This window comes from Canis lupus, chromosome 21 (genome assembly GCF_048164855.1).
Source record: "Canis lupus baileyi chromosome 21, mCanLup2.hap1, whole genome shotgun sequence".
Lineage (NCBI taxonomy): Eukaryota > Metazoa > Chordata > Mammalia > Carnivora > Canidae > Canis > Canis lupus.
The window spans coordinates 698,345-713,651 of NC_132858.1; the positions used below are offsets into that span (position 1 = coordinate 698,345).

At 51.1% G+C, this 15,307-nt stretch overlaps 1 protein-coding gene across 1 annotated transcript; it reads left to right on the forward strand.

Annotated features, from left to right (window-relative positions):
* The first annotated feature begins 4,646 nt into the window (after positions 1–4,646).
* Positions 4,647–13,401, forward strand: LOC140612219 (pepsin A). Its single transcript, XM_072789314.1, has 9 exons — positions 4,647–4,796; positions 5,231–5,387; positions 7,353–7,470; positions 7,958–8,076; positions 8,779–8,978; positions 10,484–10,600; positions 11,680–11,824; positions 11,918–12,016; positions 13,085–13,401. Exons 1-9 carry the CDS (start codon positions 4,741–4,743, stop codon positions 13,232–13,234), a joined length of 1,161 nt encoding a protein of 386 aa, XP_072645415.1. The 5' UTR covers positions 4,647–4,740; the 3' UTR covers positions 13,235–13,401.
* The last annotated feature ends 1,906 nt before the right edge of the window (positions 13,402–15,307 follow it).

The following is a 15,307-nucleotide window of genomic DNA, read 5'->3' on the forward strand; positions in this document are numbered from 1 at the left end:
CTGTTTGGGCCTCTCCATGGGGGCAGCTTGTTCCATCAGAGTGAGCGAGGAAAAACATCTATACAAAGAGTCTCACTGGGTGTTACACTATATGTTGGCAAACTGAATTTAAATAAAAGAAAAAAGAGAGAAAAAAAGACTCTACTGGCAAGACAGAAGTGATGATGATCCCATATAATATAATCACAAAAGTGGCATCCCATGTGCTTTCCCACTCCTATTGGCTAGAACAAGTCACAGGTTCTCCTGCATGCATTCAAGGGAGGGGAGCAGGAGGGGCAAGGATAATTGGGGCTCATCATAGACTGAGACATAACTGGGGATTGGTGCCACCGAGCAGTTCAGCCTCTCTCAAGGTGTTAAAATCTCTAATATGGGAAGACTCGACTATCTTCACCCATCTAAGAGCTTCTCTTTAGTGCGATCCAAAGACCTATCCAGGTGGGAAGGAAAGAGCTCCCCACCGCTATCTGCCCTCTCTTGACTTGACTACAAACCCTTGAAGGCTCGGTGTATTTTCATTTTGCTCATGGATGTACCCCCAGCCTCCTGAACATGCCTGCCCAGCATGTAACAGGTTCATAGTAAAAATGTACTAAACGAATGCGTGAATGGCTCTCTTGGGTTCCTGCCTGAGGAGCCTTCCTTCTGCTTCCTGAACATATTTCTCCTCTATCCAAAATTCCCATGTGGGTCTCACAGACAAGCTATGCCCCCCAGATGGATGCCAGGGAAGCCTGGACACTACCTACCCCTCCTAGATGGACCATGGCCACCCCACTCTCACCCCCAGGATGGCGTGAAAGAGCCAGCCAGCCAGTCACTCTGAGGAGTTTCGGTCCTCACTCGGCTCCCCAGGGCTTCACCACAGTGGACCAGCTTCATCACTGCCACCATTCGATGTGGAAGAGAAAAGCAGGCTGTGACCGGTATTACTCGTGGTTCTGAAGGACCGAAATGGAAGCAGGGATGGAGAATGCATTGTTCTTTTCTTTTGTGTTTCCTTTAATGGTATTACAACACCTTATTTCAAAGGAATCAAATGGGTCCTCACCAGGGCACCCCCACAAGCAGAACCTAGTACCCAATTTCCCTTCACCACCAGCCGCCCCCCCAGCTTGTGTGGCTGTTACTGGCTGAACGCATCACCTGCTATAAAAGTCAGGTGCGTCACGTCTGTTGTCATAGAGTAAAGCATTCCTTTTCTTTCTTTTCTTTTCTTTATTTTTTTTAAGCATTCCTTTTCAAGTGTACAATCTAGAGAGTATTTCCATCTCCCCAAAGCCAACCTCTTCCTCTGGACTCTCACCTGTTTTCTGTTCCCATTATTTTGCCTTTTCCAGAATGTCATATAGGTAGAATCTTACACAGGTAGCCTCTTTGAGTCTGACCTCCTTTATTCAGCACGATGCTTAAGAGATTCAACCAGCAGCTCCTTTGTTTCTCTGTTGCTGAGGGCTCTTCTGTCAAGTGGCTGCACCACCATTTGCATATCCAGGGAACAGCTGAAGGACTTCCAAGTTGTTTCCAGTTTTTGACAATTATGAAAAAAAGCTGTTACAAACATCTGTGTACAGGTCCTTGTGGGGACATACGGTTTTCATTTCTTTTCAGTGAATAGAAACCCAGTATTTTAGTGAATACCCGGGAGGAAGATTGCTGGGTCAAATGGTAAGTACATGTTTACTTTACAAGAAGCTGCTAAGTCATTTTCCAAAGGGGCTATGCCTCTTGCATGTCCACCTGCAATGGTGGCCCAGCATCCCCACCAGCACCCGCAGTTGACTGACAGTTGCTTTCATTTTAGCCATTGTAAGTGTGTGGCTGCTTAGGGGCACCGGGGTGGTGCAGTCGTTTAGGCGTCTGATGCTTGGTATTGGCTCAGGTCATGATCTCATGGTGGTGGGATTGAGCCCCAAGTCGGGCTTTGCACTCATCATGGAGTCTGCTTGAGATTCTCTCTCTCTCCCTCTGCCCCCCCACCCCTGCTCATGTGTGCATGTGCTCTCTCTCTCTAAAATAAATAATCTTAAAAAAAAAAAAAAGTGTGTGGCTTGTTAGCACGCCATGTTTTATCCTCACAACGATCCCATGAAAGTGGGAGGACTATTATCCCCATTAGTCCCAGGTCTCACAGACATTCGGAGGCAGTACTAAGGTCCTTACCTAGACCCTGGATCCAGAACTCTTCATAAGATTCACCCATAGCCTGCGGTAAGCTCTAGTCCAGGGACTGAGGGAGAAGGCACAAGGAGCAACAGAGAAGGGCCAGGATTCAAGCTCCCTCAGGCAAGTGTCACAAATTCTCTGTGCCTCAGTCTCCTCATCCATCAAATGTGGATAATAATATTACTTAGCAGAGTGAGCTAAGAGTAAGAGATCAATAAATCCAAGCTCCTTGGTGTCTTCTGCCAATGGAGAGAAACACATGGAACATGCTGCCCCAGGTCAGTTAGCAGAATGGCTAAGTAGGGAATCATGACCCCACTTGGAGCCACATTCCCAACCTGCTCTTTTTTTTTTAAGATTTATTATTTATTTATTTATTTATTTATTTATTTATTTATTTATTTATGAGAGACACAGAGAGAGAGGCAGAGACACAGGCAGAGGGAGAAGCAGGCTCCATGCAGGGAGCCCGACGTGGGACTTGATCCCAGGACCCAGCATCACAACGTGAGCTGAAGGCATCTAGATGCTCAACCACTGAGCCACCCAGGTGCCCCCTACAACCTGCTCTTAACTAAGCCCAGCTTTGCCTGGGATTCATCAAAGCGTGGTGATGAACACTCCATGCACCATATAATCTACTGAGGGAAATGAAAGATGAATAAAACATGCATGATCTTCATTCATTCATTGCATCTCAATCCTGATGGTCCCTGCTATCGCCCACCCGCATTTCCCTTCATGTCTAAATTGAGAAGTGGGTGCAAAAGGCTTGGTCCTCCTTTCTTTTTTAAAAATTTATTATGAGGGCAGCCCCAGTGGCGCAGCGGTTTAGCGCCACCTGCAGCCCAGGGCGTGATCCTGGAGACCCGGGATCCAGTCCCACGTCAGGCTCCCTGCATGGAGCCTGCTTCTCCCTCTGCCTGTGCCTCTGCCTCTCTCTCTGAATAAATTTTTTTAAAAAATTATGAATGGTTTCAGATACACATATTACATCAAGTATAAAGAGTAATGAGCACCCATGTACCCACCACCCAGTGCAAGACCCTCTTGAAGTCCTGATGAGTAGCCCCCAACCCATACTCCCTCCTGGCCAGTGGCAGCTTTGAGCCAGGGGTTTCATCTAATGCTTCCAGAACTTAGGCAAGCATCTGTCGGACCATAGGCTTGACCACATAAGTGCTGAGATCAGTTCACAAGTCAGGGTGAGAAAGTCTGGAGGGAGAAGAAAGAGAGAAGACAGGAAGCAGATATCAAAATACCTGAATGTGGAGATTATGGTGCAAGGATCCACATTTGGGGCCCAGAGATGTCTTAAGAGGGAAGTCTGAAATGCAAGTGTGCTTTGGACTAACCACCCCTGGTCCCAACCTTGATCCACACTGCCCATGGCTCCACACTCACCCAGAGGCACTGGGGGATATTTGGGGCTTTCATGAAATCTATGTCTCCTGATTTGGAAAAAACAGGGGTGGCCCAGGGAATCTGATTTCAAAACAAGACCCACAGATAGGGCTTGCTGCTGACCTCCCTCCCCTACAATTTCTGAATCAAAATTTTCTATTTTGTCAACTGAATAAATCCCACAAGGTAGAGAATCCTGTGAGTTGGTAAGTATCCTCTTCTAATAAGAGGATCCTCTTTTTTTTTTTTTTTTTTTTCTTAAAGAGGACCCTCTTTGAAGTCATTCACGTGCTAGTATGAATTTGCACACATGGCTTTGCTCCACTGTAGCTGATTCGATCACATTTTAAGCATGGAGCACCTGGGAGACACAGACTCTAGTGGGATCTTCAAGATGGAGGCTTCCAGCCACCTGGGAGGGTGAGAGAGGAGCCCTAGGGAGAGAAGGGGTAAGAATGTGGAAGGTGCAGATTCCAGCCTGGTGCAGGTTTGTTCCCTCCAGCAAAGGAAGGCAGTATTCTCCCACTTGTTCCTCTCCACCACTTTCCCAAGAGTCAGCCCAATTGCCGTGAGAAACAAGAACATAATAGGGCCGTAGGCTAATTTGACACCCTATATTTCCACACGAGGACATTTCTATGTGGAAATGTGTCCTGAGGTCTGAATCACTGACCTAGGCCCATGCTTTGGGGTAGCAGCTCCAGAAACATGGTTCATCACTGAGTGGGGAACTGTCCTCCGAGAATCCCACCGTCCATCCCACAGGGGCAGAGCAGGGTACAATGAGCCCCCCTTGCCATCTGCTCAATGTTAAGTGCACTTTAGACCAATTCTGTCAAAACATTCAGCTTGTCAAGTTTTAATGAATTCCATTATTTAAGTAATAAGCCACCGCTCCATAGCTTGCTCTCTGCAGGTCCATCCCAACCGTGGGGTATGGTTACAGTGGAAATCTACTCAATTGGAAACTTCTCAGATCAGAGCTGAGGGGCGGGGACAATCTTATCGGGAAATTTTCTGTTTGGGGTTACAATTCTGGGTGACATTTGAAGGCTGATAAGGCTGATCCCTAAGAACATGGACTGTATATAAGGAGCAACTCCTGCCTGCTTCTGTACACTTTCCACCCATCTACCCTTCTCTGGAGATTGGGACCTGAGAAGAACCATGAAGTGGCTGCTGCTGATCAGCTTGGTGGCACTCTCTGAGTGCGCTATCGTCACGTGAGTCTGGGGGACTCGCAGCACCCGGAAGAGCTTCCCTAGGCTCTTCCTTCTGCTGCCTGTCACCTTCCTTTCTTTTCCCTTGCGTTTGTCTTCCTTCTTCCCTCATCCAAATCCTTTCTGTTTCACCACCTCCAGCCTCCCTTCTCGTCTCTCTGCCCTTTGGGGGAGGCAGCGCTGCTGACACAAGTCTAAAGTCCTTCCCAGGCTGGCTTCACGCTCCAGCACGGGGCTGGTGACTCTGGGCAACCACTTCCCCTCTTTGCATTAGTGTGCCCAAAAGGGAAGCATCTCTCCTCTTGGCTTCCCTCCTCCTTCCTCTCTTGGGCCAGCTTCCTTTTCCTTCCGAGGCTTCCAGAGCACCCCGTGAGCAGATTCCTTGCCTAATTACTCTTCCTCCTCCAAACGACCTGTTTGCAACTGCTTTGCCACAGGGTTCCCCTGGTCAGAAAGAAGTCCTTGAGGCAGAACCTGATCGAGCATGGCCTCCTAAATGACTTCCTGAAGAACCAGAGCCCCAACCCAGCCAGCAAGTACTTCCCCCAAGAGCCTACTGTGTTGGCCACTCAGTCCCTAAAGAACTACATGGATGTGAGTCCCCAGGGATGGCAGTGGGGCAGCTCCAAGGACGCAGCCTTGGAGGAGAGAGGGGCTCCCAGGGGTCTTGGAGGATGGGCTAGGGCTCCCAGGCAGTAACCTAGGTGGCTGATCCCAGGACCTCAGAGGCATGGGGGTCGCAGGAAGACTTGCAATCAGAGCCGTAGCTTTCATCTGTTCTTTGGTTCATTCATCCAGTGTCTATGCGTCCAGAGCACCTCCTTATGTGTCGGGCACTGTGCTGGGCCCAGTGCAGAGCAAAACCAGGCACAGCCCCTGCCCTCATGCTGCTCACACTCGTTCTATAAGGAGAGACAGACAGTAATCAGGGAGCCTCACAAACCATGCCAAGTAAAGCAGGCCGAGGGCTGTACAGTAAAGGTCTCACTCAAACTATGGGGAAGTGGTTAGAGCAAACAGCAAAGGTAGAGCAGGGCTTTCTAGGGGACAGGAGAGAGTCCCAGAGGGCTGACAGCTTATGCCAGACCCCGTGACAGCGGGGAACAGAGGGCATTAGAGGAAAGGAGGCTGGAGTTCATGGAGAGCAGAGAAGGAGAGAGAGGCACAAGCGAGACCTGAGGGGCGGGTGAGAGGAGCCAAAGACGAGTCTCATGATGGCTTGCTGCCGAATTGTCTTAACCAGGAGGGTTGACACGCCCAGACTGGAGCTTCAGAAAGATCACCCTGACTCTTTCATTTGAGAGTCAATGGCCACACCTGTCCTTCAGTAGATATTGCGTGTCCCTAGTGTGAATGGCATTAGGCCCAGGGTGTGAAACCAGGTTGCCTGTTGTTGAGAGTTTAGCCTACACAATCTGCCAGACCCGGTGCAAAGCCAGGCTCAAATGCTTCCTGCCCGCATGACCTTGGGCAAGTCATTTGAATTTTGAGTGAGCCTCAGCATCTTTGTAAAACAGAGCCACTCATATCTACCATCAGGGGGTCGCTGCAAGTAAATAAGGCAATAATGTTTTCTGGAGTGCTCAGCCCAGGGCCTGACCCTTGGTCAGAGCTTGGTAAAGTCAGCCCACCTGGTCACTTAACAAATATTTATAAACCACCTACTATGTGCCAGAGGCTCTGTGCAAGGAGCTAAGGAGATGATAGTGAATAAGTAAAGTTCATAGAGCTTATATTCTAGAGGGCAAGACAGAGAAGAGACAAAGAAGTATGTAAGATAATTTCTGGTAATGACAAGGGTCACAAAGAAAAATTAATTAGAGTAAAAGGAAGAAGAAAAATGAGGGAGGGGCAAATTTAGATAAAGTAATCAGGGAGGGCCTCTTGGCAGAGGTGACATTTGACTGGGGCTCTGAATGAGTGACAAGTAGGAGCCAGCCAAGGAAAGATCTAGAATAAACTTCGCCTAGCACAAGGAATACCAAGTGCCGAGGCCCTGGGAGGGGAATGAGCTTGTTACCATCAAAGAATAGAAAGCCCAGTGGGGCTGGAACAGAGCTGGCAGGGGAGATAATGCCACCCCTGAGACCAACAATCCTGACTGTGTCCTTTCTTGAACCTGCTACACATACGTAGGTTTAGGAGCAGACAGCTCGAGGGGTTCCCATCAGTAGGTGACTCGTTTATCTCCCCACCAGCGATTCAATGAAAAGGCATTTCAGCCTCTACCCTGATGGGTACGTGGGGTTCTAGCCCTTTCTGAGAACGGGCATTCTCTAGGCTGACGAGACTAAGATACACAAGACAAGAGCTGAAGAGAGGACAGCAGGTTATTATTGGGTGTTTGTGGTGCTTCAACGAGAACAGAGGGTAACAGGGGAGCAATTGGGGAGACTCCCGGGAGGAGGGGAGGCCAGGCTGGGTCTTAGAGGATGGATGCGTTGGGCAGGGAGAGAAAGGCTAGAACAGGGAAGGGCAAGGCGAGAGGGTGGGCCGAGCAGCAGCGCCGGCAGCGGCCCCGGGGAGGCCCCGACCGGACTGTGCCCCCCGCCCTGACAGATGGAGTACTTCGGCACCATCGGCATCGGCACTCCTCCTCAGGAGTTCACCGTCATCTTTGACACCGGCTCTTCCAACCTGTGGGTGCCCTCGGTCTACTGCTCCAGTCCTGCCTGCTGTGAGTGTTTGGCCCTGGCCTGCCCGGGCTCCCCGCCACCACCCCACCCGGGAGCCCAGAGCACCCGGGGGCTTCCGATAGGTCCATCCTCAAGCCTGCGGGAGTCACTCAGGGATTCACCCGACAGGCGTTTGCTGAGCACCTACTACATACCAGGCACTGGGCTTAGGTGCCAGGGATAAGGGGTAACCTACACACGGTCCCCGCCGTCGGGAGTCAGTCCCCGGCAGAGAGAAGTGCGACAGTGCTCAGCACCATGGGCGGCTGGGAGCCTGCTCTGCTCACTCACCCGCACTGCCTGGGGGTCCTCGGGGCGACTGGCCCAACGAGCCAGAAGTGGTACCTGGGAACACTTAGGCTGTAAAGTCTGGGGGAAGGTTACATTTCTCCTCCAAAGCCCCCACCCTCCCACCCGAAGAAGACCTGCTCAGCCCATGAGTCTCACTCAGCTTTTCAAGTTTGCCTTTGTTACTTCTCGTCCTGGCAGCCAACCACAACCGCTTCAACCCTCAGGAGTCCTCCACCTACCAGGGCACCAACCGGCCAGTCTCCATCGCCTACGGCACCGGCAGCATGACAGGCATCCTGGGATACGACACCGTCCAGGTGAGCACCTGCCAGCCTGCCCTCCCGATCCCACCCAGCCCTGAAGCCGTCTGCCCAGGACCCTGGTGGCCACAGCGCACCCCCTGCCGAGCTAGCTTACTCAAGCAACACGGGTCTCAGTGACCACCAAGTAACCTGAGAGGGATCGCAGGAGGGGAAGTGGAAAGGACATCACAGACATTTTTAGGTGGGGCAGTAGTGGGTAAGGGGGTGGGGCAGCGGAAGCCAGAAGCCACCCTCAGTACCCCCAAGTCACATGTTAGGTAGGGGAAAGGAGCAGAAGACAAAAAGTCTCAGTTCTCTTTCAGCACCTCCTCCCCCCTCCCCCTGCCCCGAGTCAAGAGAACTCCAAAGGGCCAGCCCCTGCCCCCACAGGGTGCAGCACGGGTCAGGGGCTCTCTGACTAGTCTGGAGTCGGCTCTGCTTCCAGTCATTAGAAACATACACGCAGACACGGTGACCATCTGCAGCAAACCCTCACTTTGCGCCGCAGACCATGGCCATCTGGAGATCCATCGCAATGGCTACTTCCCGCAGAATAACAAGCATTCCCAGGGCCAGTCCTTCCCCCTTCCAGACTGCCACCCTGGAAGCTGGGTCCTACTTGAAATGAAACAGGGATGCTCTGAGCCCGGGGCTGGCACCCCGCTGTGCTCAATCAACACGTGCTGATGGTGAAAATCTTGGTTTCCCCCAATTCAGGTTGGAGGCATCGCAGACACCAATCAGATCTTTGGCCTGAGCGAGACTGAGCCCGGCTCTTTCCTGTACTATGCTCCCTTCGACGGCATCCTGGGTCTGGCCTACCCTCAGATTTCAGCTTCTGGAGCTACACCCGTCTTTGACAACATGTGGAACGAAGGTCTGGTTTCCCAAGACCTTTTCTCGGTCTACTTAAGTAGGTAAGTTGGGCAGGGAAGTCATGACCATAGCACGGGCTGTCCGGGGCTGAGCAGGCGGATAGGATTTCGGCAAGCAAGGGATTTGAAAGGTCAATGTCTAAGTCTCAAGAGGTAAATCTTAGAGACGGTGGCAAATCCCTCCCTGACGAACGGTCTCCATTCATCTTGTTTGACCAGTGTGAGTCTTGTCACCTTGACTTACACAATTGAATGTCATTAGCCGTTTGCTCCCCAGCACCAGTCCTCTCGTTGCTGGCCCCCAGAAGTGGATTTAGTGAATCCACTTAAAATGGAGGCCAAAATTCCATAGCAAAAAAAAAAAAAAAAATGAAAATAGGACTTATATCCTGAACAAGGGAACTTTTAAATGATGAAAGCAAATTTCTTCTGTTCGTGAACAAAACCTAGTTCTGAAAAAAATAAAAATAAAAAAAAAATAAAAATAAAAAAAACCTAGTTCTGCCAGTGACTTTGAGTTAATTCTAAGGATGAATAAAGAATAAGCCAAGGGTCGGTTTGGTTGAGTAAAGGTTTATGCAAGAATATAAGAGGGTGTCATCAATTTTCTTGAGACACTCAATTTTCCTCTGACAAATCGTTCTCTCTTGAAGCAATTTGTCAGCTCGACCTTGTTCTTGAGTTGCTAACTGTTCCGCTGTAATCTCGACCTCATCGGGTTACATTGTAAGGTCAGACGCTTGCAGGGAGGTAGGGTGGGGTTAGGTGAGTGGGGATTGTTTTATCCGTGGCCAGTTCTTCCATGGTTTATTTCTTAGCATCGCTCACCTTTGCTTCCCTATCTCACCCCAAACTGCAGAGATATAGAAAGTGAATGTCCCCGTAGCAAGAACTCCTGCAATTCACAGTAGGAGAAGCCATTCATTTGTTCTTCCTCTTGCCCACTTAATATTCCAATCTGCTCCTACACATAACCTGCCTTTACGGATACTTAGGCATTTCTTTCATCTCTCCAACCGATCAGGATTTTCTCTAGCGGCACTCTGGACGTTACAGACCCCAGAATTCTGTGCACTCGCGGAGGCTGTCCTTACATCGCGGGATATCTAGCAGCTTCCCTGGCCTCTGTCTACTAGCTACCGGGAGCACCCCTGTACCCGGCCGAACCATGATGATCAAAAACATCCTAGACGTTAGCAAATTGGAAACTGCTCCTGGCTGAGAGCAGACAAGCGGACACTGCCATGCATTCACTTCTCTTGAGGTCCCCACAGCAATGAGAGTGAATATGCTATAGAAACCACACATGTTGGAACCAGAAGGACCTGGGCACTCCCTGGCTGTGTGACCTGGGGCAAGTTGCCTCGTGTCTTTGAACCTCACTGTAAAGTGGAAATAAAAATAATGACTCTGTCTGTCATACCCTCGGCACAGCTCCTGGCACTAGCAAGAACCCAATCGAGGGTGGCTCTCAGGATGCACCTAAGAGATGTTCAGGTTGATGAATGAATGAATGAATTTCTATCTCTTATCCCCACTTTCCATAGCGATGACCAGAGTGGCAGCGTGGTGATGTTTGGTGGCATCGATTCTTCTTACTACAGTGGAAACCTGAACTGGGTGCCCGTTTCTGTCGAGGGTTATTGGCAGATCACCGTGGACAGGTCAGAGCACCATGGATGACTAACATCCTGACATGGGCAGGTCTCTTTTCCATATAGACTCGTAGGTAACTGAGCTTTCTAGAATCACCCCCCAGAACAGCCAACACAGAGAACTGTACCCCAAGGGAAGAACATACAAGTTGACCACGCCAGAGAGACCGCAAGGAAAGTAACTCACTGGAGGAGCAGAGCTGCCTGGGACCCCCAGATGCTCTGCAACAGTGAGACAGCCACTTCCCTTCTGGTCAAAGAAGCCAGACAACCTACCAGCATACATATCCACACATCCCAGCACTTAAGGGACCTTGAACTGATACATGCCCCTCCCACCCTAGGGTGAAGGGGCTGAATTGTTTCAGGGCATCCTTTCCACTTTCCCCTTTGGGGCCTGCCCCTCCCCCACGCAGACTCCTTCCCCAACCACTCATCACCCAGCTGGCCTCCTGGGGGGACCAACTGCCCAGGTTTGCCCAGGAATGAGCAGTTTCCTGGGATGCCAGGAAACTGGATGCCAGTTTCTTAGGGCTTGTAGTACTAAAACCAGGATGGTCCTGGACAACCTGGCACACGCTGGTCACCATGTGTCTGCCCCAGCCATGCTAAAACTTCATCACCTCTTTCACCTCCTGCTGTGCTCCGCATCTCCATCACTCTCTGCCCATGACGTCCTCTTGCAGCTCTGCACCATCTCAGCAGCCTCTGGGGCTCTGCTTCCCTGAGAAGCCATCCCTAGCCGCTCAGCACCACCACCCTCCCCCTGGATTATGCTTCTGTTGCCCTGCCATGTGTCCTGCTGCTCCTGTTCCTACTCAATCATAACCTATCTTTCCAGCCAGACTGTGTGTTCTCTGCAGCCCAGAACCATGCAGCTGTCTGGTTTTGCATCTCCCATGCCTAGCTCAGAGCAGGCACTCAGTCAATATTTGTTGACTAACAGAATGCATGCATGAATAAGAGCTGCTGGAATTTCATGTATTGGCCAATGGACGGAAGGAGGGACCCTCTGGGGACACCTGGTTCCTCCTTGGGGAGATATACCCTGGGGACTCAGGGGATCCTTACTTGCATCTCATCCTTAGTGTTACCATGAACGGACAGGCCATCGCTTGCAGTGATGGCTGCCAGGCCATTGTTGACACAGGCACCTCTCTGCTGGCTGGACCAACCAATGCCATTGCCAACATCCAGAGCTACATTGGAGCCAGCCAGAACTCATACGGCCAGGTGAGTCCAGCCGTGACTTTCCCGTTCTAGACCCAAGTGGTAGGTCTGCCACGTAGAAGAAACAGAAGTCCTCCTAACCATCACTCTTTCTAGATGGTGATCAGCTGCTCAGCCATCAACAGCCTGCCTGACATCGTCTTCACCATCAACGGCATCCAGTACCCTCTGCCTCCCAGTGCCTACATCCTACAGGTAAGGAGGCTCCGGTCCAGGCACCCACATGTGCCTGCAGAGACTGTGGCCACATACCACCGCACCCTTCTACCCCCAGACTCCGCACAAGAGAAAGTGTACTTCCACAGGCTGAAGCTGACTTCTGTTCTGGACAGCCTCCAGAGAGAAAGAATGCATTTAAAATGAAAGTACGAATGAAAATGTGGACGCAGGGCCCCCCAAGGGGAAAAGGGAGGCAAAGGCAGGTGGCAGGAAAAGAGAATTTCTGGTTGGACACCTGAGTCCAAGCCCTGGGTCTCGATAACTAGCTCATTGATTCCAAGCAAGCTGCAACCTCTCCCGGCCCTCAGTTTCCTGGTCTAGAAATGAGAGAGGTCAGTGTTCTCCACCCTCAGAATGCGGTTAGGGTAACAGAGAAGGACCCACCGCATCAAAGCTACAAAGTGTTGAGCAAATGGAAACCATACATTCCATAGGGTCAGGGTTTATGATGCTCCCACTGTCTCTACAAGTAACAAATCTTTACTTGGTAGAGTATGAGCCACAGGACAATGCTTCACTGACCCAGTGGGTCAATGTCGTTCAGCAAGAAGTATGTAGTACCAGGCTGCCCCCAGGGATGCTGATTAATTAGCAGGGGTAGTGGTGGAGGGGGTGGTTCCAAAACTCCCCAGGCGGTTCTAACGTGCAGCCAGGGTGGGGGCCCGTAGGCCGTAGTAACTGAAAAGGACGAACAGTGATGTGTTTTGCCACTGGATGGGGTCAGAATGGGAAAAGGCTGTGTCATCAGGGCTTCCAAAATTCTTCACAGTAGCTGACTTCTCCCTAAACCTCTTAGCTCTTACGCTAATGTCGAGGTTTGGACATCACCAGAAACACTGAAAAATGTCTAGTAGTGCCTGGAAACCAATAGGAGGGAAAACAGCTGATACAGGCAGACCCCCCGCCGCCCGCCCCTGGACACAAGCCGGGGAGTTCTTCCGTGCACGTGCCTTGTGGTGGCCGCCGGCCCTGCTGCTCTGTACTCAGCACCTTGTCACTGCTGAGCCTGTGCCCCATCTCCAGCTTTATCCTCCTTTTCTCCAGAGCCAACAGGGCTGTGTCAGCGGCTTCCAGGGCATGAACCTCCCCACCGCCTCCGGAGAGCTGTGGATCCTGGGTGATGTCTTCATCCGCCAGTACTTTGCCGTGTTTGACAGGGCAAACAACCAGGTTGGCCTGGCTCCCGTGGCCTGAGCCTGCATCTCTCCTGCCACGTCCCAGGAGGAGCTAGCCTTAGCTGCCCACTCTAGATGTACATAATTCTCCCGATTGTTCTTCCTATGGGATTGTGGAGGAGGAGTCTCGACCCAATTCCCTGTCATTACCAATAACGTAGAATAAAAACCTCACCTCCTGAAAAATGTTCTGTGGAGTTGCTTCTTCTTCCCGTACCACCAGGAGCAGAATGCCAGGGCAGGGGGACACGATGACCATGTCCGCTTGGACAACACCAAACAGTGACAGTGGTACCCGGCCCGTTAGAGAGCCAGGGAGATGAACAGCCCTCAGCGGTCTGGCCGGGAACACCATATATAAAGACGGGCACCAGAAATGCCAGGCCTGTTGCCTCCTGGAAGAACAGGGCCTCTGGGTCCTTGGCAAGGGAGTCAGCTTCTTATTTCTCCCAAAGGCAGTAAGGGATAGGGAGAGGAGGAACGAGGGCAAGGGGAGGCAGCATTGCACTGATGGAGTATTCCCTAAGCAGACCAGGCAGGGGCCAGAGGGGCCTCCAAAGCTGACACTCCCAGATCTACCAGGCTGCCATCTGTGATTAGCTGGTTGATCCAGATTAACACTTGAAGGTCCCTCAGTGTTCTGGGTGTAGGACTCCGAACGGATCCGTTTCCCTGTCGGTAATTTGAAGAGAATGGTGTTCCAGTTCCTGGGGCAGAGATCATGAAAAGGAAGTGGGCATGCCCGTTAGCAAATATGCCCTAGCCCAGCAAGCAGGAAATACTTAGAGCAGCGTTTCTCCCGGTGGGTCTGGTAGCAAAACATCCAATGAAATACGAAGTTACAGGAAAAGCATGGAACGTGTGGCATTCCGGGCCCTTCTTAGAGGTGCACGAGGTCTGTTTCCCAAGGGCTCTGAGCAGTGCTCCCACGAAGTCATCTGTTTCACCTTGACCCAGCTCAGCCTGATGCCAGAGAGCTGGATTCCAGGCTGAGGGCTGGGCCGGGCCTCCCTGCGGGAAGGCAGTGACTTTGGGGTGCCCAGAACAGGATGGCTTTGGAAACTGTCTTGTCACATCCTCTTCCAATTTGTCATCTGTCACTCATACAAATACTAGATGTTGGACTCTAGGATGCCCTGGGTCTCCCCAATGTCACCGGTACTCTTCCTAGCCCATTTTCCAGAACCGAACATAAACCTAAACCTGAAACATAAACCTGATCACATCGCTCCCTTCCTTAAAACCTTCAATCAAGGGACGCCTGGATGGCTCAGTGGCTGAGCGGCTGCCTTTGGCTGGGGGCGTGGTCCCAGGATAAAGTTCCACATCAGGCTCCCTGTGAGGAGCCTGCTTCTCCCTCTGCCTGTGTCTCTGCCTCTCTTTCTGTGTCTCATGAAAAATAAATAAATAAATAAAAATAATATCTTTAAAAACAAGAACAACAACAAAAACCTTCAATCAATACCTTGCAATTGCACTTGGAATAAGACAATCCATCTTTCAGGCCCTGGGCGCTCTGTTCCCTGAGCACCTCCCCTGCCTCACCTTGACCCCCCTCACCCTGACCCCTCCTCCAAGCCTCTGTCACCTCCACAAACACCCAGACTTCTTCCCCATCTCTGGACCTCTGTACGCACTGTTCCCTTTGCCTGGGTTCCTGCTGACTTTTCTTGACCTTCAAGTAAAAGGCATCCTGCAGGTCTCAGCTCACACAGCACTGACCTGCAAAGTGTTCCCTCACCACCCTCCCATGGAGCCTGGCCCCCCTATCTGTCAGGGCACTCGACGCACCCTGCAATCATGTATCTATGGGACCGCCTGTTTTAGATCCATCAAGGCAGGCACTGCTAAAGCCCCGCATCAAGGGCAGGGCCTGGCACATCGCAGGTGCTCAATGAATATTTGCACACCCAGTGATGAATTCAAGACGACTTTTTGAAAGGGAATAAGGAAGTGGCTCTAGTTTCACTGAGGACATGCTTGACACAGCAGATGGGTCTGCTTCCATCTCCACCCACATTCTGTCCCAGTCCTACCTGGTCCTGAGACAAAGAGGTGGACTTCTCAGGTTTCTGAGGAGGAATTTCACACT

Excerpts from the sequence above, each read along its gene's own strand:
- LOC140612219 (XM_072789314.1), top strand. The coding sequence starts at position 4,741 with ATGAAGTGGCTGCTGCTGATCAGCTTGGTGGCACTCTCTGAGTGCGCT. Across the intron at positions 8,979-10,483 it reads TTCTCGGTCTACTTAAGTAG|CGATGACCAGAGTGGCAGCG; the intron begins GTAAGTTGGGCA and ends CACTTTCCATAG. Across the intron at positions 11,825-11,917 it reads GCCAGAACTCATACGGCCAG|ATGGTGATCAGCTGCTCAGC; the intron begins GTGAGTCCAGCC and ends CACTCTTTCTAG.